The sequence below is a fragment of the Lampris incognitus genome, chromosome 20 (genome assembly GCF_029633865.1).
Source record: "Lampris incognitus isolate fLamInc1 chromosome 20, fLamInc1.hap2, whole genome shotgun sequence".
Lineage (NCBI taxonomy): Eukaryota > Metazoa > Chordata > Actinopteri > Lampriformes > Lampridae > Lampris > Lampris incognitus.
Window position 1 is genome coordinate 14,527,390 of NC_079230.1, and position 27,652 is coordinate 14,555,041.

Here is a 27,652-nt window from a genome sequence, read left to right on the forward strand (position 1 = left end):
CCTCAGTGGGCTTAACAGCAACACAACATCTTGTCCTTAGACCCTCTCATCGGATAAGGAACAACTCCCTAAAAAAAAAAAACCAAACCCTTTAACAGGGACAAAAAAAATAGGAAGAAACCTCAGGGAGAGCAACAGAGGAGGGATCTCTCTCCCAAGACAGTCAACGTGCAATAGATGTTGTGTTGACACAATTTACACAATACAACATTGAAAGAGGATAACCAGGATTATAATGGACTTATAAAAATTTATGAAGAATATGATGTGCAGGATGCCAAGCAGTGTCCAGACGCCATTGGAACAGTCCAGGACCCAAGGCATGTGACCAGCATCACCATGTAAAAAACAATTATATAGAATTATAAAAAGAAAATGTGATGAGGGGAATCGCAGACAGCATCCAAGTGGCGACCACCATCACCATGGAGACCTGGGAGGAGAACCGACTGCACGTGCAGACAAGGGAGACTCACATGACACCATTCACACACAGAAAAAAAGAAAGGAGAAGACATCATTCAGAGAGAGAGAGAAAAGGCATGTGAGAGAAGAGAACAGTTTGCAATAGTCATTAGTTATAATCAATTAAGTCATCAATTAGTCATAATCTATATGCTATAATCTCATCAGCAGAACAGTGCTTGGTAAATTCATTGAGACAGAAAACTGACCCGCCATGCAGTACAGGTTGTGAAGCACTCAACTTAAAAGCAACTAATTGTTGTTTAAGGCAAAAAGATAAGTTTTAAATTTGGATTTAAAGGACTCAACAGACTTTGATTGTTTGATAGCAGCAGGCAGGTTATTCCACAAGAACGGAGCCTGATAGGAAAAGACCCTGCCGCCAGCTGACTTCTTTTTAACTTTGGGTACACACAGGAGCCAGCAAAGTGCCAGCACTGCAAGGGAAATCGTGATACGGGGTCAGCCCAGTGTCCAAAAGGAAATAGAGGAGAGAAAATGAATAAGATGAGAGCAGAAAAGGGATTGTCGTATGCTGAAGCTGCAAAAAGAATGTCGATAGACAATGAGAACGACGTGAGACAAGAAGCTAAGGAGAACAATGTCAGGAAGCATGCCGAGTTTTTCTTTAAGGACCAGATGACATTTTTGGCAATTGTAATTAATTGTACTGCTGGAGCAGAAAGAAAATCGGAGAGAATTAAAACAATTATAGCTGCAGTAAGGACATGTCTGGGTGTTGCAGGAGTTTCTGGAGAAGGTGTGCAGCAGCTGCTGAGAGAGGCTTTTAGTTCCTCTCACAAACCTGAGAAATCCATCCATCCATTATCCAAAACGTTTATCTTGCTAATTTAATTGAGAAGACACGAGTTTTAGTTTTTTTGGAGGGGGGGGGGGGGTTTTTTAGTAAATTGACATTCTAGTTCACTCACCATTCCAGTAGATGGCGGGGATGTGCCAACTCGTTGTTATTCAACCTCCAATAAACAAGGAAGAAGAAGTAAAAGACCAAGGAAGCGAAGAGGAAGATCGTTCATTTCCGTCGCTGTGATTTCGTCAGCCGGATGGAGGGATCGAAGCGCTTGGTTACCCTGTTCGGGAACGGTAAATATGATCCAAAATGTTATTCAGGTACTAAAATAACAAGTTTCCTCTAACAATGATAGCTGGTGAAATCATGTGTGCTCACATTTTTGGTCGATTATTTCGTATCACGGTGGATGTTTGTAGATTGGAACAACGCGAGGGAGACTTCATTTCCAGGTAGTGTGCACACGTTTGGAACTGAACAGCAAAGTTTAGTGTCCCTATTTATTTCAGGTGCAAAGTTAATGTCTCTACACCGGCAATCCACAGGATTAGGAACGTCGAAGCTCATCGGGACATTTATGGAACTTGGTGAAAATTTGGATCAAAATGGGTCCAGTTTCGTTGCGCCGCGGTCTGTTGCGCTATGTAACGGGAGTTTCACAGCGTTCAACCTGACCATGGAATTCTGAACTCCCTATGCGTTGTAAGGTTGCCACAAGATGGGGACGACTCTATAAAACGTGAACAAAAGAATAATTTGGCCACGAAAGTTTTTTTTAAGTCTAGTCACTCCTGTGATTGGAAAAGTCGCCGTTTTAGAGGCGAAAAATGTGTTAAGAGCTCGTATATTCCCGAGCGGACGGGTAGACAGACAGCAGCGGACACGGTGGGCGCGTGGTAGGTCTGTTTAGGGTACGGTCACGCGCGGTTAACGTTGGCGAATGTGCGCCTCCCGTTCGTTTCCATTCTGTGCGAGCGAAGGGGCGAATAAAACATTTAGCTTCCGGTGGCGAAGGAAATTCTTATCACTTCACTTGGAGTTCGACTTTGGGGAACTCTGACCGGCGAATTCGCAGCCTCAACAGGTAGCAAAGAAGTGTGTGTGTGGTTGACCCCACTTGGCGTCACATCCTTCACTGCCCACATTCGACAAGATACCAATTTCGCCTCAGCAGGCCGCGGTCACAGCGAGCTAGTTTGGAGGACGTGTTGTTTCACACGTGTAGAGCAACTCCTGACGGAGCGCTGCAAATTATGAAAATGGCTTCGTGAATGGAAGAACTGCTTTGTCTGCTGTACTTAGCGGTGGGGGAAAAAAGCGCGGAAAGCAAGAAAGTGGTGTGTGCGGCCTTAAAGATGGACCCCTTCACACAGCCTCTCTTAAAATTGTGTCCGTTTTGGTTCCCAGCGCATGCGCAGTTGGTGTCCTTCTAGCATCGTGGCCGCGCCGACTCAGAATCTGACCAGGATGCGAACATCCACGGACTCGGATAGTGACGACGTTTATATCATGCGGACGCGGAAAGTATAACAAGGGCCTTAGTGATAGTTTCCACCCCCATCCCCCCAGCATTGACTGACATCGACGTGGTGTAAGCCTCTTAGAAAAGTTTTGAGATTTTAGATTGCCGTATAACTATCCATGTTCACAAGTCTTTCTGATTTCAGACCCAACAGCCATCGTGTAATAAAGGCTGCATCACCTACCCCATTTTCAAAGTGAAATGAACTAAATTTGCAGTAAATTTATACAATGCGGTATAACTAGACCGTATTGGTCATGATGTATGATCTCACTGCACTGGGGTCAAACATTTTTCAGTTCAGTCTAAATGCATCTTCATTTGTGAATAGAGTCATTTGCTGTGGTTTTAATAGTAGATTGAGTCTATGGTGGCCCATTGATTAGCACTGTTTCCTCACAGCAAGAAGGGTCTGGATTCAAACCCCAGGCAGTCCCAGGTCCTGTCTGTGTGGAGTTTGCATGTTCTCCCTGTGTCAGCGTGGGTTTCCTCCCACATGTTATGGTTGCTACTCCTGTATTAACCATACACATTAACCATTAACTCCCCTGACCAGGGCAATAGGGAAAAGAACTGGAGTTGGTCCCCGGGTGCTACACCACAGCTGCCCACTGCTCCTATACAGTAGAATGGGCTCAAATGCAGAAAACAAATTTTGTTGTTACCGAGCAACTGTACAATGACAAAATAAAATGACTTTATTTTCTCTTTCTGGTCTTACCTACATTACTCATTTCTCTGGTACACTGTGATGATGTTTATTCTAGCCATTCGTAGTTTCCACCAGAGGTCGACAGATCAAAGATGGTCCAACTCCTTCCTTAGATGTCTGAGTGTCCAGAGTAATAATGACTAATTAAAAAGTGTTAAAAGTATTTTACAGGCAACACTAAATGGCTGAATTTTAACCCAAAAGTGGGGGGTAAAATGGGACAAGTGATTGTTTTAAATTTGATAGTAGCCTCGGGGTTTAGCTTCCCAACTTTCAGAGCTTTGGCTGAGCATGATGCCATGTATAAATGAAGTAAGTTAAGCTGAGTGTAAAATGCCCTGCTGTAGTCTAATCATCCCTCTTGTTGCAGATCTGTCAATCACCTCGTGTACCTAGATGCCCCTCCCAGGCAAACTGCCTGGTGTACTTGTCGAGGTAAGGAGGACATCATGTTCATGTTCCCATATTGAGCCTTCAGGTGAATAACCACAGAAGCACAGTTATTCAGTCTTTGAGATTATTGATTTGTAAAAAGTTTTAAACAGCGCTTTGATGGTTCTATCTCTGAAGGTCTCTGCTATCTCGCTGTGATGATGTTTATTCTAGCCATTCGTAGTTTCCACCAGAGGTCTTACGACCAAAGATGGTCCAAACCTTCCTTAGATGTCTGAGCGAATCAAAAAAAGTTTGTCTTGCTTCTCGTGTCATTGCCTTCACACACAACTTTAACGTGACTCTTATTTTCAGGATGGGTCTCAAAGGGAACCATTTGATACTTGATCTTGGTCATGACACTTTTGACATGGCGGCCTGAATGATCTGTGGAACAGGTATGTAGACTGAAATTTTTTTTAAAAAAAAGGCTTGCATTAGTATTAAATTGATTGTCCATTATCTACTTCTTGGGTAAGTGTATCTAACTCAGCCCTGATTAATGGTGGCTTGCCCTTTTCGCTGTGATGATGTTTATTCTAGCCATTCGTAGTTTCCACCAGAGGTCTTACGACCAAAGATGGTCCAAACCTTCCTTAGATGTCTGAGCGAATCAAAAAAAGTTTGTCTTGCTTCTCGTGTCATTGCCTTCACACACAACTTTAACGTGACTCTTATTTTCAGGATGGGTCTCAAAGGGAACCATTTGATACTTGATCTTGGTCATGACACTTTTGACATGGCGGCCTGAATGATCTGTGGAACAGGTATGTAGACTGAAAATTTTTTTAAAAAAAAGGCTTGCATTAGTATTAAATTGATTGTCCATTATCTACTTCTTGGGTAAGTGTATCTAACTCAGCCCTGATTAATGGTGGCTTGCCCTTTTCGCTGTGATGATGTTTATTCTAGCCATTCGTAGTTTCCACCAGAGGTCTTACGACCAAAGATGGTCCAAACCTTCCTTAGATGTCTGAGCGAATCAAAAAAAGTTTGTCTTGCTTCTCGTGTCATTGCCTTCACACACAACTTTAACGTGACTCTTATTTTCAGGATGGGTCTCAAAGGGAACCATTTGATACTTGATCTTGGTCATGACACTTTTGACATGGCGGCCTGAATGATCTGTGGAACAGGTATGTAGACTGAAAAAAAAAAAAAGAAAAAAGGCTTGCATTAGTATTAAATTGATTGTCCATTATCTACTTCTTGGGTAAGTGTATCTAACTCAGCCCTGATTAATGGTGGCTTGCCCTTTTCGCTGTGATGATGTTTATTCTAGCCATTCGTAGTTTCCACCAGAGGTCTTCTGACCAAAGATGGTCCAAACCTTCCTTAGATGTCTGAGCGAATCAAAAAAAGTTTGTCTTGCTTCTCGTGTCATTGCCTTCACACACAACTTTAATGTGACTCTTATTTTCAGGATGGGTCTCAAAGGGAACCATTTGATACTTGATCTTGGTCATGACACTTTTGACATGGCGGCCTGAATGATCTGTGGAACAGGTATGTAGACTGAAAAAAAAAAAAAAAAGGCTTGCATTAGTATTACATTGATTGTCCATTATCCACTTCTTGGGTAAGTGTATCTAACTCAGCCCTGATTAATGGTGGCTTGCCCTTTTCGCTGTGATGATGTTTATTCTAGCCATTCGTAGTTTCCACCAGAGGTCTTCTGACCAAAGATGGTCCAAACCTTCCTTAGATGTCTGAGCGAATCAAAAAAAGTTTGTTTTGCTTCTCGTGTCATTGCCTTCACACACAACTTTAACGTGACTCTTATTTTCAGGATGGATCTCAAAAGGGAACCGTTTGATACTTGATCTTGGTCATGACACTTGACATGGCGGGCTGAATGATCTGTGGAACAGGTATGTAGACTGAAAAAAAGGCTTGCATTCGTATTTAATTGATTGTCCATTATCTACTTCTTGGGTAAGTGTATCTTAACTCAGCCCTGATTAATGGTAGCTTGCCATTTTCGCTGTGATGATGTTTATTCTAGCCATTCGTAGTTTCCACCAGAGGTCTTCTGACCAAAGATGGTCCAAACCTTCCTTAGATGTCTGAGCGAATCATAAAATGTCCCGTCTTGGTTATTTTGTCATCACCCTCACACACAACTTTAACGTGACTCTCATTTTCAGGATGGATCTGAAAGAGAACCCTTTGATACTTGATCTTGGTGACGATACTGCATCGATTTAAATGGTGTGCGATGATCTGTGGAGCAGGTATGTCTTACTGACTGAAACGAGGCCAGCATTAGTTGTATTTTAAATTGATTGTCCATTATCTGCTTCTTGGATAAGTATATCTAACCCAGCCCTGATTAATGGTGGCTTGCCATTTTCGCTGTGATGATGTTTATTCTAGCCATTCGTAGTTTCCACCAGAGGTCTTACGACCAAAGATGGTCCAAACCTTCCTTAGATGTCTGAGCGAATTTATAATTGGAATGTTGATCATCTTCTGTTTCACCCATCACCCTTTTTAGACATTTTATTTAACTTGCTTTCAGGGTGGATTTGAGTGGATGATGTCACTCACCGTTGTGGCATTTTCAGCGTGGCCCCCTGGATGACAAGTCACTACAAGGATTGAGACAATGGCGCACTGAGTTGGTATGTCTTGTTAAGTGAAGCTACTAGGAATGCACTAAAATTTCTGCAGTCATCAGGTATCGACTAAAATGAACACATTAATTTATTAGCTGGAGTAATGATTCTGAAAATGTCTAGTCTAGATTTATTGCCAATGAGCAATAATAGCATGAGACTACTTTTTCTTGCTACATGTTCATTGGTTATTCCTCTGGTACACTGTGATGACGTTTATTCTAGCCATTCGTAGTTTCCACCAGAGGTCGACCGACCAAAGATGGCCCAACTCCTTCCTTAGATGTCTGAGTGTCCAGAGTAATACACTAATTTGTTCAGGACTTCACAAAGTCAGAAGTCAGAACAAACTGCTTTCCGCACTGAATAGCTAATTAAAAATAAATAACAAGTACCAATAACATGTTAAAATACGAGTCAAATGCTTTACAATTAACTTGTTGAAAATGTGTGTATATACATATGTGTGTGTGTGTGTGTGTGTATATATATATATATATATATATATATATATATATATATATACTTTTCTTTTGAGGGGGGGTCAGAAGTTGAATTTTGACCTTGGAATGGTTTTGAATGACCTGCCTCAAGGTCTTAAGCTGAGCTAGACACCATGTACAACGATGCAAGTCAAGCTATTTGGTTAAAGAAATTCTCTGCCTTTGTCAAATCTCCCGTCTTGTTGCAGATCTTGTCTGCCACCCCGTGGATCCAGATGCCTTACCCAGACCAGCTGCCTAGTGTTCTCATTTAGGTGAGGAGTATATCGCGTTCACGCCTCCATATCGAGCTTTAAGATGAGAACATGTCTCTGGAATGTAAGGCTGATGAATTCAGGCCATTTAATCTTTTTGGACTTGCTTTATGAAGTGTTACATTGGGTGCGACTGTACTCAAAAGTACAATACACTTCTTACTCAATGCACCTTTACCTATTTAATCCATAGTGAATTAAGTTGGTTGCAGCCATCAAACAACCTGTGACTTTATGCTCATTTTATATGGTATTGGGCTATTAATGTGTGAAAATAAGTTTTCAAACAGTGCTTAGATTAACCTTATCTTTTAGGGCCCCTGGTACACTGTGATGACGTTTATTCTAGCCATTCGTAGTTTCCACCAGAGGTCGACAGACCGAAGATGGTCCAACTCCTTCCTTAGATGTCTGAGTGTCCAGAATAATAATACACTAATTAACAAGAATAAAAGCATTTACAGGCAACGCTAAATGGCTGAATGTTCTCTTAAAAGTGGGAGGGTAAAATGGGACAAGTGAATGTCTTAAACTTGACCGTAGCCTGCAAGTCAAGCTTTTGGTTGAAAAATGCCCCGCCTTTGTCAAATTTCCCGTCTTCTTGCAAATCCTGTCTCCCACCTCATAGATCCAGATACTGTACCCAGACCAGCTGCCTGGCACCGAAGTGTTCTCATTTAGGTGAAGAGTACATCACATTCACGCCTCTACATCGACCAGAGCCAGGGTGAATGTTGGGAATTAAGCAGGAGGAGGTCACCCAGCCATCTCTTTTCTGGGGTATTCAAGACATAACCAACTGAGAGTGGGCCCAGGAAACTTGGAGGGATTTTTCAGCCTGATTAACATGACCCTGGCCAACAAAAGGATCTCGTAGAATAAATGGATGGAATATTTTTTTAAACTTTTGCTGTATTTATCATTAAAATTTAATCAGTGTACTGACTACCAAATGTAGTGTGGCTTTGTTTTACATTTTTAATAATCTCACTTTTTACGGAATAATTATGTTGACATAAATGTAGAGGACAAATATTGGACGTGAATACTGTTATCGGTTAACGGGATCAGCAATGGGTGAAAATAGGGGATTCAGAAACGAGGGTAAATGATAACATTTCTAAGTAAAGGGTTCATGGGGAAACCAAATGATGAGATACTTTATTGCCTAAACTTCAGAACACACCAGAGAGTAGTTTAATGTATTGATCGGTTAAATCCTGACAATTTTGACAAGCTGAGGCTTCAGGACCAAATTTTGGCAAAGATCAGTTTGGAGAAGGTTTTACATAGCTAATTCTTTTGATGGAAAGTGACGTTTACGACACATCGAACTGGGAAGTGACGTTTACGACACTTCAGACTTGAAAGTGACACGTTAACGATACTTCGGACTGGAAAGTGACACGTTTACGACACTTCGGACTGGAAAGTGACACGTTTACGACACTTCGGACTGGAAAGTGACACGTTTACGACACTTCGGACTGGAAAGTGACATGTTGAAGACACTTCGGACTGGAAAGCGAAACTAAAATATAACCACAAACTGCTGTGAAATGTTGAGCTGAACAGGACTTCACCCCTTCCACATGGTGTGATCCAAATCAAGACCACCTAGCCTTGTGCCCAAACAGGAAACTTGACGCCCCCAGAAGTGATACACGGGATGCGGAATTGAGCAGCAAAGTGCAAACATCCTAGATGAGAGGCGAAACGTCTTCACGGATATATACCAAGTCCAGTTGCACTTGATTCAACTACTTTGGATAACTATGACGACCTGGATGAATGAGAACATTCACAGACAGGCAGTCAACTACAGTACAGCAGAGCTAAAGAAAATACACTATGTTCCCGGAAAACAACTAAGTTATGTTTTTCGAGGTAACCCGTCTTTAAAAAAACACATCGGGATATAATTTACCTGGCATTTGTCGAAGTAAATTGCAGAGCCACTCCTTGCCTCTCAAACAATAATAGCTCCATCCAAATGTAGTCTTGTTTAGTGTACGGTGTTCATTATAAACCCTGTGTTTGTAAACTCACCACGTGTCGGGACGGGGGGGGGGAGTTTGGCCCTGCCGTCACTCCGTACAGCCTACGTCATCGCGCAGCTGTCAAACTGCTATGTGTTAGCAGGCTAGCCAGCGGGAAAAGAGGAGATGGCAGGTGTGCAACCGCAGGTAAGGTGCGAATGTGGATGTTCAGCGATAGCTGTTGACTCCTTCGTTGCGTAACGGAACACTCGGTATCTTAATTAAAAAAAACAACTACAGCCAAGCCCGCCAGCTCGCCCACCAGGTGGGTCCGTTGAGCTCTGGTTGAATTGTCAGTAGCCGAACAGCTGATCGAGACGTGGCAACGCACGACTGGTATCCCAGGCGGTTTGCCCGTCGGTGGTCGTTTTGCTTCGTACTCGCGAGAAACGGCACGACATGCACTTACATCGCTTTGTATCAAAATGCGAAAGCTCACTGGATTCCCACTTTGCTTGCTGTCTCTTGCTCTTAACAGGACGATCTCATGAGAATGACCAACAGGGAGAGCTGGAAGTGAGTGCGTTCAGTTGTTTTCCCACATCTGACTAAAAACATTTAAACTTAAAAACTGAATCAAGTGTTTAGTAACACCGTCCCCCCCCCTTCTCTCCCGGGCTTCCTGGTCTTGCTGCTCCCCTTCCCCACCCTCCCCTCCTTTTTTTTTGTTCACCTGTGTTTTTCCTATACTTTTTTTGTTGCCCTCTTCTTTCCATCCCGTCCCTTTTCTTACCCCCCCCCCCGTTTGCAGGGCGCAACATGATCATCTCCACATGAAACACAGGGGTCATGAGGCCATGCACGCAGAGATGGTCCTCATCCTTATTGCCACCCTGGTAGTAGCTCAGATAGTCCTTGTGCAGTGGAAACAGAGGCACCACAGATCATACAATGTGAGTGGGGCCTGAGAGAAACTGGAGGGCCAAGATATGGGTATCCACACGCACTGAAGACAATAGGGTTCAGGCACTTATTACAACAGAAGCTGTTTCTCAAAAGGCCATGCAATGTGAGTGCCATTCTAAGAAACTGTAGAGTCAGAATGGGGCTGAGAAAATGGCTGGGCACAAAATGTCACATGAATAGAGGTCGGAGCTTGAGATTCACTTTGTATTAAGACAACAAGCTTGGTCACTCACTAGTCTCTGTAGTGATGTGATTCATAGCAATGCATCACTCTGTGTTAATATCACATAGTGGAGACTCGATATCCACAGATTTTCTCTTGTACCAATTTTCTGCTTTAATTTTTTTTGACTTGACACTTGATACAAAAATATTCTTAATATCCTCAAATTATTTACTCCCTCACTCACTTGATATTACCTGATATTCGGATTCTTTTCGGTTCTTGTATACTCTCTAGATATTCTTAGACATTACAAGTCTTCTTACTTTAAGAATGCTTTATTATCACCTTTGTATTTCTTATGTTAACGTGGATCCCGTAGGTAAAAGGTCTCTATTCATGTTCTACTCAGTGCAATTTGTAATGAGGGCAAACTAAATTAACAGCATTTTGCCAAGCAGTTTGATGTAAGGCTTTCTTCCATACATGTAGAGGATGTAGAGGAAGGCATTGATAGAAGTTTGGTTTCCCCTGGCTCCTAGAGAGGCTTTCACAGTGATGTTTTTTTGGTTGTTCCTCATTTTCTGTGTCTGGTAAAAGCAAGCCTAACAAACAGTTCTAGTTCAAATTTATTAAAGCTGTCAACTGACCAATGGGTAAGGTATGACCCATAAAAGAAAGTGTTATTTAAGTAATCAACAACATTATTTTAAGAGGGAAAGTGCAGGATGCAAATATCAATGTTTGTGCTCAAATCAGTTTAGTATAACTCACTTAGGGATATCATGAATTTAGATTAATACACTGCTTGTAATCTGCATGCTGGAATAAGGTCATTTTAAAGTGGCATTGTTTGATCCCCAGTTGGTGACCCTTGTCCAGATGTGGGTGGTTCCCCTCTACTTCACCATCAGACTCTACTGGTGGAGGTTCCTATCCATGTGGGGGATGTTCTCTGTTGTCACCAGCTATGTCATCTTCAGAGCCACACGCAAACCCCTTTCCTGCAGGACTCCCAGGTGGGAACTGAGAGTTGGAGGAGGAGGAGGGGCAGGAAGAGAAAAATGCTGAGCTCTCACTTGGCACCTCTTTCTCTCAAGCCCCAAATGTCATTGTGATGCATGGTAGGCAGGAAAGAAAGAAAATGGCAGGCCAGGGCCTTTGCTCATTGTATTTGGGTTATTGGAAAAGTTGTGTGACATGGCCCTCTGTAGGAGGTGCCCTTGGTTAACACAATCTAAAGTTCCTTTGGAAAGAGCTGCCAAAATTTTTACATTTTCATAACATCCAAAGTTGAAGTTCTTTGTATAGGTATAGAGTAGTTTATTAGAGAGAGAGACTAATTTGTTTTGGCTACTATGGTAACTGCATTGTACGTCATGAAAAGGTTGGGGCAAATTATATAAGGTTTTATTATTTCAGGTTTTCATAATCCATATTGTCTCACTGCAAATTCACACACTAGTAGCTTGAGAAACGATCTACTGAATGTCCATCATCCACCAATCGTCCTAGTATATCTTATTGCCGCAACAAATATGCCATGGAAGTGTTTGTTTGTGTGTGTGCGGGTGTGTGTGCTTCATGGCAAGGTATGCAATTGGACTTTACTGAGATCAGTGAACCTATTCTCCCATCAGGGATGTTTATTTTTGCATTTAATCAAAGATCCCTTTTACATCAGGTGTTGAAAGGCATCTTGGTTGTGTGGTTAGTGATCCTGTCCCACTTATTCGTATATGAATCCATGGATGAATCCGCACGAGATACATTGGGGATGCGTTGCTATTGTGGAGGATTTGCTTTTGTTTTCTTAATTCCGTTTTGGTGTATTGTCCTGTGACTGTCTCAGACCTCTCGTCCTGTCCTCTCCTGATCTGAATTTCCTCACCCAGTGATCTTCCTGACCCCCATATTCTTTCCCTTCATCTACATACCCATTTCCATTCCATTATCCAAGCCGCTTATCCGAATTTGGGTCGCGGGATGCTGCAGCCTATCCCAGCAGTCATTAGGCGGCAGGCGGGGAGACATCCCGGACAGGCCACCAGTCCATCACAGGGCCCCTACACACACACACACACACACACACACATTCACACGAAGGAACAATTTAGTACGGCCGATTCACCTGACCTACATGTCTTTGGACTGTGGGAGGAAACCGGAGCACCCGGAGGAAATCCACGCAGCCACAGGGAGAACATGCAAACTCACCACAGAGGATGACCTGGGATGACCCCCATGGTTGGAATACCCCGTGGTTCGAACCCAGGACCTTCTTGCTGTGAGGCGCCCGTACTAACCACTGCGCCACTGTGCTGCATCTACATACCCTCTAGTCTTTTATTTATTTTCACACCCTGGACGAGCCTATCATCATTCTTCAGTTCAACATACATTGTTAGAATTGTGCGCTATCTTTATACGCTGGCTGTTATACGTGCCTATATGATAAGCTCTCTCTAATGATGGAGCACCAGAAACGGGCCGAGGAGCAGCTTTTTCCTCAACATTATCCAACCACTGAAACCACCTTGCCAAGTTATTTGAGGTGCATTGTGACTGCAGGTTTTTTGGGTGTAAATAGAGTTGTTTCCCCAGATCATCTCTCTGCTCCTCCTCGACAGGTAAAATGTAGACTACATTCAGAAACATCTTCTTTTATATTGCCTTGGAAAGCATGGGGAAGTGCAATCAAATTTCTATTAATGTGGCTAAACTGGATGTGGACACAATCTGGATACAAGTTGCATAAAGTGCAACATTTAAATGAGGGTGTCTGTTAATGTGTGTTAGTGAAAGTTTTTAACTGCTTTAACATTTTGATGGTAAATGAAATCTTGTGCAGGATGGTGTGTTGACAGCGCTCGCTGATTAGTAATTAAATACTACATTTGGTTTTGGTTTCAGGATGGTGTATAAGTGGTTCCTGTTGATCTACAAACTGAGTTATGCAGTGGGGGTCCTCGGCTACCTGGCCATCATGTTCACCATGTTTGGTTTCAATGTCTTCTTCAGGTGATTTGCCTTTTAAAGTAGTCGTCACATTTGTGTTGTCAGAGATAGACAAGTGGTCTCCCCCCTTCCACATCCACATGTGCCATCATACCTGTACTTCATACCCGTCTGTCTGTCCCCCACAATACCTCCCATTAAATTTTGCAGCTGAGGGCGTCCGGGTGGCATGGCGGTCTGTTCCGTTGCCTACCAACACGGGGATCGCCAGTTTGAATCCCCGTGTTACCTCCGCCTTGGTTGAGCGTGTCTGCAAGTGGGAAGCTGGATGTGGGTATGTGTCCTGGTCACTGCACTAGCGCCACCTCTGATCGGTCGGGGCGCCTGTTCAGGGGGGAGGGGGAACTGGGGGGAATAGCGTGATCCTCCCACACGCTATGTCCCCCTGGTGAAACTCCTCACTGTCAAGTGAAAAGTAGTGGCTGGCGACTCCACATGTATCAGAGGAGACGTGGTAGTCTGCAGCCCTCTCCGGATCGTCAGAGGAGGTGGCGCAGTGACCGGGATGGCTCGGAAGAGTGGGGTAATTGGCCAAGTACCATTGGGGAGAAAAAGGGGAAAAGCCAAAAAAAATAAATTGTAGCTGTTCGATAAAAGAAAGATGGTTTCCTTCAAGCCAAAAACCATCAAATTCCTTCTATTTTGGAAGGGCAGGTAGTGGAAGGAAACCTGCGGCAGCTTAATTCGACATTTTCAGGTGTGTCTATTTCAGTCAATTTAAGTTTTAGTATAGCAAGATGGGGAAATTATCTGCCATTAGCCAAAAGGCTTATAATTTCTGCCTCCAACTGGTAGGTTATTCTACTCTACCAGTAACTTTGTCCTATTTTTCGACCACAATTAGTTGTCTTGTTAATATCTCATTGGCTGGTAAAACAGTGAAAGTGGCTAGTGAGTTCAGTCGCTGTAAGCGGTGCACAAGAAAAGAAAAAAAAAATCTGCTGGCTTGCTGCAGGATATATAGTGCATCTGGAAAGTATTCACACCCCTTCACTTTCCCTACATTTTGTTATGTTACAGCCTTATTCCAAAATGGATTAAATTCCTTTTTTTTCTCATCAATCTACACACAATACCCCATAATGACAAAGTGAAAAAGGTTTTGTAGAAGTTTTGCAAATGTATTAAAAATAAAAAAACTGAAATATTGCATGTACATAAGTATTCACACCCTTTGCTATGACACTCAAAATTGAGCTCAGGTTCATCCTGTTTCCACTGATCATCCTTGAGATGTTTCTACATCTTGATTGGCGTCCACCTGTAGTAAATTCAATTGATTGGACATGATTTGGAAAGGCACACACCTGTCTATATAAGGTCCAACTGTTGGCAGTGCATGTCAGAGCAGAAACCAAGCCATGAAGTCAAAGAAATTGTCTGTGGACCTCCGAGACAGGATTGTATCGAGGCACAGATTTGGGGAAGGGTACAAAAAAATGTCTACAGTTTTTAAGGTCCAGAAGAGCACAGTGGTCTCCATCATTCGTAAATGGAAGAAGTTTGGATCCACCAGGACTCTTCCTAGAGCTGGCCGCCCAGCCAAACTGAGCAATCGGGGGAGAAGGGCCTTGGTCAGGGAGGTGACCAAGAACCCGATGGTCACTCTGACAGAGCTCCAGTGTTCCTCTGTGGAGATGGTAGAACCTTCCAGAAGGACAACCATCTCTGCAGCACTCCACCAATCAGGCCTTTATGGTAGAGTGGCCAGACGGAAGCCTCTGCTCAGTAAAAGGCACATGACAGCCCGCTTGGAGTTTGCCAGAAAGCACCCAAAGGACTCGCAGACCATGAGAAACAAGATTCTCTGGTCTGATGAAACCAAGATTGAACTCTTTTGGCCTGAATGCCAAATGTCATGTCTGGAGGAAACCAGGCACCTCTCATCACCTTGCTAATACCATCCCTACAGTGAAGCATGGTAGTGGCAGCATCATGCTGCGGGGATGTTCTTCAGCGGCAGGAACTGGGAGACTAGTCAGGATCGAGGGAAAGATGAATGGAGCAAAGTACAGAGAGAGATCCTTGATGAAAACCTGCTCCAGAGCGCTCAGGACCTCAGACTGGGGCGTAGGTTTACCTTTCAACACAACAACGACCCTAAGCACACAGCCAAGACAATGAAGGAGTGGCTTCGGGACAAGTCTGTGAATGTCCTTGAGTGGCCCAGCCAGAGCCCAGACTTGAACCCCATTGAACATCTCTGGAAAGACCTGAAAATAGCTGCTCAGCGACACTCCCCATCTAACCTTACAGAGCTCAAGAGGATCTGCAGAGAAAAATGGGAGAAATACCCCAAATATAGGTGTGCCAAGCTTGTAGCTTCGTACCCAAGAAGTCTTGAGGCTGTAATCGCTGCCAAGGGTGCCTCAACCAAGTACTGAGTAAAGGGTGTGAATACTTGCGTACATGCAATATTTCAGTTTTTTATCTTTAATAAATTTGCAAAAATTTCTACAAAACCTTTTTCGCTTTGTCATTATGGGGTATTGTATGTAGATTGATGAGAAAAAAAAGGAATTTAATCCATTTTGGAATAAGCCTGTAACATAACAAAATGTGGGGAAAGTGAAGGGGTGTGAATACTTTCCGGATGCACTGTATATTAGAAGATGTCTTCTTATACCAGATATAGTTCTAGATTATTCCAAAGTGCACTTCGGAGATGATCCGTTGGCCAGTGTCTCCTTGACCTACTGTAATTTAGTTTTAAGGCATCTGGTGTGAATGTGTTTCTTTTGCAGTTAACCACAACACAGTAACAGGAAGTCATGTAAGCTCTCACTCTTGCTCTGTCTCTGTCTTTGTTTTAGAGCAATTCAGTGAGGCATAGTTGATATTAAATACATAAGTAGCTATTGCCATAGAAAAAGTGAACCAATTGGTGGACACTTCTGACCTTTCTCTTCGTCTGCCTTCCATCGGTCTCGCATTCTTCCCTCTTTCCCCCTCTTGTTTGTCTTCTCTCCCTCCAGAATCAAGGCAGAGGATTCCATGGATGTAGGAGTGATCATGCTGTTTTATGGCCTCTACTACGGAGTCATGGGGAGAGACTTTGCTGAGATCTGCTCTGACTACATGGCCTCGACCATAGGGGTAAAATACTTGTTTTGGTGACATTTTTTATAGGGAAGAAACAAGCCAACTTGAATTCCCTTTTCTTGATTGGGCCTATAATAATAATAATAATAATGATAATCATTACATTTATATCGCGCTTTTCTAGACACCCAAAGTGCTTCACATTTGAAGGGGGTAACTCACTTCAAATGATTGGGCCTATAATAATAATAATAATAATAATAATAATAACAATCATTACATTTATTTTGCGCTTTTCTAGACACCCAAAGTGCTTCACATTTGAAGGGAGTAACTCACTTCAAACACCACCTATAGACTGTAGACCGCCGGTAGCCATACCAACATGTACTCTGGCTCTGCTGAATGACAGAAGCTAAGCAGGTGTGGGCTTGGCTAGTACTTGGATGAGAGACCTCCCGGGAAAACTGAGTTGCTACTGGAAGTGGTGGTGTTGGTGGGCCAGTAGGGGGCAGTCTTCCCTCTGGTCCTAATAAACACAACAAATATCAAATGCCAATGCCCCAGTGCTGTGATGGGCACACTGTGCTGTAGGAGATGCTGTCCTTCGGATGAAACGCTAAACCGAGGTCCTGACCCACTGTGATCATTAAAGATCCCATGGCACCTATCACAAAGAGTTGGGGGTTCCTCGGTGTCCTGGCAAATTCCCAACCTGGCTCTCTCCAGCTGGCCACCTAATCATCCCCCCATGTCATTGGCTCAGTGATTCCCCCCACGCTCACCACACATCAGCTTGAGGGGTCAAGGTGATGTGTGGTGAGCGTTCTGGCGTAAAATGGCTGCTGTGCATCACCCAGGTGGGCGCCACACAATGGTGGTGGTTGAAGTGAGTTACCCCATTCAATGTGACGTGCTTTGGGTGTATAGAAAAGCGTTATATTAATGTAATGATTATTATTATTACATTATGCCTGGTTATCATGGTGGTTGAATCTGTGACCCCGGTACTGTGGGGCCATTCAGTTTTCTGGTTTTTAATGCTTCAAGCAAGATCGGCTTCCACTGTGCACGAGAGCAGGGAATTGTGTACATATAGGTGGTTTTAAATGTGTGTTTTGTGTGTGACCTCTGGGTTTGTGTTTCATCATGTCGATTTTAGTACTACAACAAGGGGGGCATGCCCAGCAAGAGTCTGACAAATGACATCTGTGCCGTGTGTGGCCAGAGAATCCTGGTGGACGTAGACGAGGAAGGCTTCATAGAAGACACCTACCAGCTCTCCTGCAACCACATGTATCCTAAAGGCTCCGGTGTCCCCTAATGAGAAACTGGTGGTCGTGTTTTAGAGTGGACATTTGACAGTCTGGCAGACAGAGCCATTGGAGATATTCTGTGTGACATTTTTAAAAATTTTTTACTTAACCTTTATTTGCACAGGGTAGGTTGAGCACGCAAGCTCTTTGACGGCAACGTCCTGTTTTACATTCAGACAGTTACACCACATGGGAGACAGACGAAGCTTGCAAGGGTAACACCTTATTTTAGGGGGTCGGAAATTACCTAGTAATACGGTGGTAATTATCACGTAATTTCTTAGAAATAAGGTTGAAATTAGGGGGCAGCTACACAACAGCCGCGATGAATCTCAGCCTCTGTCTTGCTCAATGACACGCGCAGAATCTATCCAACATGGGGTCTGCGGCACCAGAGCTGCTGCTGTGTATGTTTAGGTGTGAACACACGCGTAGACGTAGTAGAGGCATATCTAAAGGCCCCACATGATGAGGAGACCCAGGAAAGTGGCTGTATGCAGCAGGTGCTTTTACGTACGCCACAACAGATAACGTTGTTTGAATTACTTCTGGGGTTTGAAGTTGAGACTAGGATCAGGGTTAAAGTGCAGCAAATAATCCTGGAGGGGAATACCAAGCTACATCTATGGTAGTGCTCTTATGATTGGTTAGACTGAGGAAGAGGCGTGTGTGTGTGTGTGTGTGTGTGTGTGTGTGTGTGTGTGTGTGTGGGGGGTTAGACAGGAAGAGGTGTTATATGTGTGTGTGTGTGTGTGTGTGTGTGTGTGTGTGTGTGTGGGGTTAGACTGAGGGGGAGAGGCGTGTGTGTGTGTGTGTGTGTGTGTGTGTGTGTGGTTAGACTGAGGAAGAGGTGTATGTGTGTGTGTGGGGGGGGTAGACAGGAAGAGGTGTGTGTGTGTGTGTGTGTGTACCCATACTGAGAGAATGAAAGGAAGAGATCAAAAAGGTGGCAGAGGGGTGGAGAGCCATAGAGTAAGTGACAGAGATATGTGTGAGGTTTAAATCCAGAAGAAGAGTCAAGTTGCTTGCATCGCCATTTCTGTCCTGTTCTTTGTGTCTCCCAGGAAGTGAATCCAGGTTATTGTATCCACAAGGGAGAAGGCCCCAATTACTCAGACCTCTGCTTTTCACAGTGCAGTTAAGTTTATAGAGGGGGGCCAGCCGTTAGTCAGCAGGATAATCATCTAAAATAGACCTAAGAAGTCAGCAAGTGGATTGCTGGTATGCATTTGTGTCCCAGAAGAAGGAAAAAATCTCTCTGAACAGAAGATGTAACTGTCATGGATGTGCTTTAAGGGTCCCAGAAATGAAAAATGTATTTTCATTCTTGTTGCCTCCATTATCTGCAGTTAATTTACATCTATTCAGTACGATATTCTAGAAACACAATTGTGTTTAATAATGTTTTCCTCTCCCTGACAGACACATTTTGTTACGTTATCCTGCTCTTGCAGGCGTACACTAACAAAATGTCCAGTGATTGAGAGCAAGTTTGAAAGAAGATGAGTGATCTCCTACCACACAAACTGAAACTAGCCAATTGCTTATCAGTGTCCACATTATTGGCTGTAACTCAAATCAACCCCCCCCCGAATCCAGCCCAATTGTTCTGTTTCATCCAGAGATACATCAGATTGTGGACGTTTGTGGGGCTCTAAAAACCACTCCATGGGACCTCTTTTCACAGGCGTGTCATGGCTTTTTTACGATACATATTTACAGCTTCCTTAAAATGATGTGCATTCATTATTGTAACAAAAATAGACCCCCCTCCAGATGAAAATGCATGCTGGAAAAAAAAATCAGGTTTGGTTGACTTGTCTCTCTCTTCATATGTAATAATTCAGTCCAAACATTAGAATTGTGTTTCTCCCCTTTGGTCATTGATTTTAATATTGATGTTGTATTAATGGTGCACTGTGACCTCCTTTGCAGTTTACAGTCTGTATCAGATTACAGTGACTGTATTGCTGTGAACTAATGTGTAGTCACCATTGGAAAACTCCTTTCTGAGTACTTAATGAAATGTGATGCCACTGCATAAATTACTTGGACAGCAGACAACTGGATGTAGCCAAAACAGCTCAGAGGACTTACTCTTTCTGTAGATGAATACTTAGATTAATGCATAGGAATCAGGGCAGTGTAAAGTATGCTCGTAACAATAACAGCCTTAACACCTTTGACCCTCAGATTCCATGAGTTCTGTATCCGTGGCTGGTGCATTGTGGGTAAGAAGCAGACATGTCCATACTGCAACGAGAAAGTCGATTTAAAAAGGATGATGAACAACCCGTATCCTTTCATTGATAAAACACTGATCCATGCTTCATCTGTGATTGGCTGAGACCTGAGTTATGGAAAACTATGAATGGTCATGATGACTGATACGGATTTCAAGGAGTGATGAATGAGTGGTTTGGTATGTCTGAAAATAACAAACCGCTAGGAAGATTGGAAGTGAAAATCTGTGCATCAGTGGAAGGTGTTTCTGCTAAACATTATGTGTTGATAGATGATGTAGTGTGGATGAAACTAATTAAAAGTGAAACATTTCCACAAACCATAACCTGGCAATGTCAGTGAGTGGGTGGGGAGAGAAAAAGTGTGAGAGAAGACCTGTGTTTGTGGACCCAGCCCAGATGTGGCAGTCATCACAAGTCTGATTCACCCATTATGACTGGTTAGCCAAGTAACTATTGCAATATTGAAGGAGACCCAGCCTGTCTCTCCTGTATGTTGTGCACGTTCCTTAATTCCTTCCTCTTTCATCAGCTGGGAGAAAACTCATGTCTTATATGGACAGCTGCTGGACTGGCTCAGGTATCTTGTTGCCTGGCAGCCCATCATCATCGGCGTTGTCCATGGAATCAACTTTTCCCTGGGCCTTGAATAGCACCTTGGGGTACTCCTTTAAACGTCCAAGTGTGAGAGAATTTAGGAGAATGTTTAACAAGAAAATGTCAAGCCGGAAGCTACCAGGAGCAGCATTATAAATCCTTTTATTCTATTTCATTATTTATTTTGTCATATAATTTTAATCATTTGCATACTTACCTGCAGACTGTTCCCAGGTGGTCTGGGTTGACTTTTTATATCTGGATTGCTATTCCAAATGGTTGCCAACTCATGCAGAACAACTACTACCAAAAAAAAAAAGTTGGTGACAGTTTCACCCATATCAGCCTCTGAATTGCAAAAGCCGAAGTTCAGGGAGTCTGTTGATAGAGCTTCTCTTCTCTCTGTTTGTCATACTGAGTTGCTGGACCTTTACTGTGTGAGGGAGAAAATGGCTTTTGTCAGATTTATTTTTTTTCCTAGTTTACAACCTCAGCAATCACATACTTGGCAGTGACCGTCTCCTTTGATGTGTATGCATTGACATCGCTTCATACAGGTTGCTTAATTACACAAGAATTACACAATAATCATCACAATCAGATTATTTCTTGATATAGTTTTTTTTAAACCGTGTTACAGAGCATTTTACAAACCAGATGGATGAAAAAAAAGTGAATAAACATTAGAAAATATTTCTATGGTACAACATTGGAAGGACTTTGTATAGAAATATATTTGCGTAAATTTCAGTGAGGCTTTAGTTTTGACCTGAACCACTGATTTGAACCCTTAAAAATGCAAAGAACTTTACCTTGAATGACCATGACGGTGCCAGTGCAACATGTGCAGCTATACAAATAATTGACAAACCACATCTTCTCATAGTTTAATTTTGTTCAAACGATGAGACCCAGAAGTGAGTATTTTAGGGGAGAAAAAAATGAACCCAATTGAATTTATACAATTTCAAAATTATTATATTTCTTGATCATATGATCAGGAATGATCCAATTGTTTCACAGTATGCTTACATTCTGTTTTTGTCTCAATAATACTACTTGTGAGACGATGACAATAGTTGCTTCAAGCCAGTGAACTTGTTAGCAGAACGTTTTACAACTTACCATGCCAAAACCAAATCCTTTTTGCCATATTGTGACAGGTGCTTGGCAAGACTACAGATGGCAGTACTATTAATAAAAATGCTAATAATATTAAAGTACTATCAGTAGCCATGATGAAGAATGTTTTGAAGTGAAGTGATAAAATGAAGACACAAAATTTGAACCGCACTGTAGAGAATGCTCTACAGTTAGTCGCTGTCAGTGGAGTCACTCCAGGTATTTTGCTGCAAAATGCAGTGCCCTTCGAGAAAACGCCATTAAACGCTGAACCACTCCAGCATCAGTGCCCGTCCGCGTGAGAAGGGTCTGTCTGCAGACTGCAAGATGGGGGTGGGGGGGACGCTTGTTCTTCTACTGGGGGGCACTTCTTGAACTGGTAAGTAGGCGTTTCTTGTACTGATGTGGGCGTGTGTTTTACTTTAGGGGCGTGTCTTCTACGTCACACCCGTCTTGCAGTCCACAGATGGATGCTGTTGATCCGCGCAAATGCTGGCAGCTTTAAATTAACTTGGAAACCAAATAGCATGACCGTATCTCTGAGTGATGCTTCATTTCCTCAAAAAGGACAAGCAGTTGACTTTGTCCAGTATTTCAGTGTTTTCTTTCTGTGACCGTTTTGAGTGTTGGAGAGAGAGAACGAGCGTGAGCTGGGGTTTAATCTCATGCAGTAATGTGCATGTGGTGCACTGCTCATAATTAGTGGCTGATCCCTCAGAATGCCTCTGACAGTAGTCCTTTTGTACCTTATGGTTGGAAGATGTTTTTGTTCGTCTCACCATGACACATGTGACGTGCTGATCTGTGTGTTGCCATGACAAAAGATGTGAAATATCTTTTGATCATTAACAGTTTTCTCTACTAAGGCAGTAGACCATACTTTTTCAACACACACACACACACACACACACACACACAAATAAATAAATAAAAGCGCTGCACTCCATCCAGAGCCCATTGGTACATTTTCTAACCAATTCCTATCAAGCCCCACCTCCAGTGTAATGTTACAGGGAGCCATTTTGATCAGGAATCATGAACTACTTCTACTAGTTTCGGCTGCTCCGTTCGGGGTCGCCACAGTGGATCATCCGTTTTCATCGCTTCCTGTCCTCTGCGTCTTCCTCTGTCACACCAGCCACCTGCATGTCTTCCCTCACCACATCCATAAACCTCCTCTTTGGCCTTCCTCTTTTCCTCTTCCCTGGCAGCTCCATATTCAGCATCCTTCTCCCAATATACTCAGCATCTCTCCTCCACACATGTCCAAGCCATCTCAATCTTGCCTCTCTTGCTTTGTCTCCAAACCGTCCAACCTGAGCGGTCCCTCTAATATAATCATTCCTAATCCTGTCCTTCTTCATCACTCCCAGTGAAAATCTTAGCATCTTCAACTCTGCCACCTCCAGCTCCACCTCCTGTCTTTTCATCAGTGCCACTGTCTCCAAACCATACAACATAGCTGGTCTCACAGCCATCTTGTAAACCTTCCCTTTAACTCTTGCTGGTACCCTTCTGTCGCAAATCACTCCACTCTGCCTGCACTCTCTTCTTCACCTCTCTACTGCACTCCCTGTTACTTTGGACAGTTGATCCCAAGTATTTAAACCCATATGCCTTCGTCACCTCTGCTCCTTGCATCCTGACCATTCCACTGTCCTCTCTCTCATTCACGCATAGGTATTCCGTCTTGCTCCTACTGACTTTCATTCCTCTTCTCTCCAGTGCATACCTCCACCTCTCCAGGCTCTCCTCCACCTGCACCCTACTCTCGCTACAGATCACAATGTCCTCCGCGAACATCATAGTCCACGGAGACTCCTGCCTGATCTTGTCCGTCAACCTGACCATGACCATTGCAAACAAGAAAGGGCTAAGAGCCAATCCTTTATGTAATCCCACCTCCACCTTGAACCCATCTGCCATTCCAACCGCACACCTCACCACTGTCACACTGCCCTCATACATATCCTGCACCACTCCTACATACTTCTCTGCAACTCCTGACTTCTTCATACAATACCACACCTCCTCTCTCGGCACTCAACATTCTCAAAGCAAACATCTTATCTGTGGTGCTTTTTCATGGCATGAAACCATACTGCTGCTCGCTAATCGTCACCTCTCCTCTTAACCTAGCTTCTATCACTCTTTCCCATATCTTCATGCTGTGACTGATCTACTTTATACCTCTGTAGTTGCTACAGTTCTGCACATCACCCTTGTTCTTGAAAATTGCTACCAGTATGATATAGCCCACTACAATGATCTGCAAAATGTTTGAAAACGTGTAGTATCAACATTTTTTGTAAAAAGTTTTGTCTGAAACAGCGAAGAGCTTATCAGGATCAGAACTGGTGCCTTAATTTCAGCATGTAGCCTGAGCTGATGTTTTTAAAATAGCTTGAATCAGTTCATCTGGATACAGCGTTTATTGAGAGAAACGTTTCATCCCTCAAGTGACCTCTTCAGTCTAAACTGACTGCAGGTATCCCCACCCTTACAAACAATACAGTTGCATAACCATCGAAACCGACGACCAGTTTCATATGTAAATATGGGTGTGACCATTAACTAGAGTTTCAATGGCCATGTGTACTATTCAGAGGGTTTGGGAATGTTTGTCATCACAGCATTGTAAGATGACGCCAAATGTACCTTGAACCAACACATACTGATCAGTCCTTAAGGTTTGACTCTCATCATCTACTGGAGCACAAACTAGGAGTCATCAGGACGCTGTACCACTGAGCTGACAACGTCCCCACCGACAAAGCAGCCGGGGAAGGGGAGAAATCCCACATTAAACAGGCCCTGGTTAATTGTGGTTGTCCTAATTGGGCATTTGTCAAAGCCAGGAAAACGTCCAAACACGGCACCAGCTGATTGAAAAGAAAAGGACAACAGCTGCCTGAGCATAAACCAGTGGTGATTCCGTATGTGGCGGGAGGGTTGGAAAAACTGAGACGTGTATTTTCTAATCACTGTGTCTCATTTGCTTTCAAACCCCAAAACATGCTGTACCAGAAGCTGGTCCACCCCAAGGATCGGGTCCCCGGGTACAAACAGAACAATATAGTGTACGCTGTTAAGTGTCAGGAGGATTGCCGTGACTTGTACACTGGGGAAACTAAACAGACGCTGGCCAAGAGGATGGCACAACACAGGGGAGCTAACACATCAGGCCAGGACTCCACAGTCTACACCCATCTACAGGCCAGTGGCCACTCTTTCAGGCCAGTGGCCGCTCTTTCAAGGATGAGGATGTGCACAGCCTTGATAGGGAGGAATGCAGGTTTGAACGGGGAAATCAAAGAGGTGATCTATGTGAAGAGGGAATGACCATCCCTGAATCGGGGGGGGGGGGTGCCTAAGAGTACATCTGTCACCATTTTACAACTATTCCCAAATCCTCTGTGAATAGCACACATGGCCATTGAAACTCTAGTTGCTGGTCACATGCATATTTGCATATGAAACTTGTTGTTGGTTTCGGTCGTTATGCCCCTGTATTGTTTGTAAGGGTGGGGATACCTGCAGACTGAAGATGTCATTTAGTTGAGTGATGAAACATATCTGTCAATAAACGCTGTATCCAGATGAACTGATTCAACCTTCTTTGATTATATAACCTGAGTCGATGGTCCAGATGTGTTAGGTTGAATTTTTATTTGTCGAGCGAAACCTCAGGTATTTACAGATGTGCCATGGGGATGTCAGTGACTCGTCCTGAGTCTATTATCACAGGACACTTATTTCATCTTGTAGAAAAACTTCTCGACTGAGGAGCTGGAGCAATTTGCCAAGGAGTTGAGACAAAAAAATGCATCACATTAGGATTCACTCAAGCTGATGTTGGCCTTGCCCTGGGTAACCTTTATGGTGAGTGCAAATCAAATCCTGCACTGGGCTTATATAAGTAGGACCCACGTTTCTGTGATGTAACACACTGGGGTTTGCTGCTCAAGCCACATTTTGTGAACAGCCATGGTTATTTGTAGGTTTTGGACGGTTCTATTTTATAGCAAAGTTAAGGTGAAATTGGATTCATTTTTCCAGGTTTGGCTGTTTCTTCTCAGCAGTGTTATGCATTCATTTGAACTTGACGATTTGAGATGGAACAAAAATGTCTGCCCCCTGAAGTCATCACCTTTTTTGCTGCACATCTTGGGTGGAGACTCCATAGATGCTAATGCTTTTTACAACGATGTGTGTGTGTGTGTGTGTGTGTGTGTGTGTGTGTGTGTGTGTGTGTGTGTGTGTGTGTGTGTGTGTGTGTGTGTGTGTGTGTGTGTGTGTGTGTGTGTGTGTGTGTGTGTGTGTGTATGTGTGTGAGTGTGTGTATGTGTGTGTGTGTGTGTGTGTGTGTGTGTGTACAGGGAAAATGTTTAGTCAGACCATTCTTTGTCGCTTTGAGTCTCGAGCTGAAACCCCTCCTTCAGAGATGGCTGAATGAGACTGAAAGCTCAGAAAACCCCCAAGATGTGAGTTTACAATTTGCCCACTGACTATTAATGCTTTTGGATTACACCCACTGGTTTTGTTTTGAAACACACAAGTTACATATCCAAATAGTTTTTACCACTTTGATTAGATGTGCTTGCTTGCTTTTATCCACCCAATGTATTTTGTGAGCTTCAGGGCCACCTGGTGGCAATGGGAGAATTGGGTCCTAGTAAATGGAGAATTATTTTGAAGCTGGGCCTCCAAAGAAATAAGACAAAGCACTCGGTCATACAACATTAAGAAAGAGTCATTGTAGTGTACCACACAAAGCATAAGCAATTCTTAACTTGCTTCCACACCATGGCTGCCATTCAAAGTGTGACTGTGGCCATTACCGACAAGACTCTGGTTTCACAGATGTACAAAACTGAGCAGGTATTCATGGACACAAAAAAAATCAAGAACCAGTTTTGAGGGCACTGAAATCTGCTCTGGAGGCCTACTTTATCAAGTGTCCAAGGCCAAACCCTCAGGAGATCACTCATATCTCAGAGGACCTTGGCCTGGAAAGAGAGGTAAGACATGGTGACAAATGGTTCCATGTCAGTTGTCATTAGACTATATATATATATATATATATATATATATATATATATATATATATATATATATATATATATATATATATATATATATATATATGTTTGCTATGACAAGTTGGTCACATTCAATTTGGGTTTTGTGTTGCAGGTGGCGCGTGTGTGGTTCTGCAATCGCAGGCAGAAGAGAAAGCCCCTGGCTTTGTCGCTGGATGAGGAGTGTGAGGGCCAATACTATGAGCAGAGCCCTTCTCCACTTGACATGGCCCCTTCCCCCATTCTCATCCAGCGCTATCCTGCACCCAGTTATCCCAGAGCCCCACCTACACTCTACATGCCCCCACTTCACAGGCCTGAAGTTTTCAAGTGGGCCCTCCACCCCAGGCTGGCAAGCCACCTGACTGGATAAACATGTTCATATTGCCAGCCCAGTAGATTCACTTCTCACTTCTCACTTCTAACCAGTTGAGCTCGGTCAAACCCCACCTGAGTTGAGGATTATCTCATGTCAGTCTGTGGGGCGGTCATTTCTGGTTGATGAAGTGGAAACGTCCTAATTGAGGAGTGTTTGTTAATAATGGCTGTATTGAGATGGATCAAGGCTAAGCTTTTTGTTACTGTTTTAAACAGTGGAAACAATTGAAAGACTACCTTACTCCACCTATTTTGCCCCATTATGTTTTGGTGTCTGTTGGCTATATATCCACTGAAATTACTGTTTTGTACAGGCATATGTGCACCACTGAGGAAATTGCTGTTGCAACTGGGAAATTCTGCGGCCACTTCACCTGGTTATTTTCTCAATACCAGTCTCAGTGACCAACACTGTTTGCTTTAAACAACA

The 27,652-nt window shown here is 43.3% G+C and overlaps 1 protein-coding gene, 1 long non-coding RNA gene and 1 pseudogene across 4 annotated transcripts; all 3 read left to right on the top strand.

Moving 5' to 3' along the window:
• Nucleotides 1-1,486: 1,486 nt before the first annotated feature.
• LOC130130644 (uncharacterized) lies at nt 1,487-8,262 on the top strand. 2 transcript variants are annotated; one of them, XR_008812174.1, is made up of 11 exons: nt 1,487-1,569; nt 3,881-3,945; nt 4,258-4,340; nt 4,627-4,709; nt 4,996-5,078; nt 5,366-5,448; nt 5,732-5,813; nt 6,090-6,176; nt 6,464-6,566; nt 7,252-7,317; nt 7,946-8,262. It is a non-coding gene; the product is annotated as an uncharacterized LOC130130644 (long non-coding RNA). The 2 variants fall into 2 exon arrangements; XR_008812175.1 differs by having other exon boundaries at nt 1,513-1,596.
• A 1,176-nt stretch (nt 8,263-9,438) lies between these two features.
• rnf175 (ring finger protein 175) lies at nt 9,439-22,065 on the top strand. 2 transcript variants are annotated; one of them, XM_056300453.1, is made up of 9 exons: nt 9,439-9,503; nt 9,835-9,872; nt 10,108-10,249; nt 11,290-11,444; nt 13,339-13,446; nt 16,419-16,539; nt 17,648-17,781; nt 19,995-20,096; nt 20,577-22,065. In XM_056300453.1, exons 1-9 carry the CDS (start codon nt 9,483-9,485, stop codon nt 20,695-20,697), a joined length of 942 nt encoding a protein of 313 aa, XP_056156428.1. In that variant the 5' UTR covers nt 9,439-9,482; the 3' UTR covers nt 20,698-22,065. The 2 variants fall into 2 exon arrangements, with proteins under 2 accessions (XP_056156428.1, XP_056156429.1); XM_056300454.1 differs by having other exon boundaries at nt 9,479-9,503; nt 9,835-9,876.
• A 2,987-nt stretch (nt 22,066-25,052) lies between these two features.
• Nucleotides 25,053-27,217, top strand: LOC130131011 (POU domain, class 5, transcription factor 1-like; annotated as a pseudogene).
• Nucleotides 27,218-27,652: the final 435 nt, after the last annotated feature.

Coding starts and splice junctions, on each gene's coding strand:
- rnf175 (XM_056300453.1), top strand. CDS start 9,483: ATGGCAGGTGTGCAACCGCAG. Junction 11,445..13,338: donor CTTTCCTGCAGGACTCCCAG/GTGGGAACTGAG, acceptor TTTTGGTTTCAG/GATGGTGTATAAGTGGTTCC. Junction 20,097..20,576: donor AAAAGGATGATGAACAACCC/GTATCCTTTCAT, acceptor CTCTTTCATCAG/CTGGGAGAAAACTCATGTCT.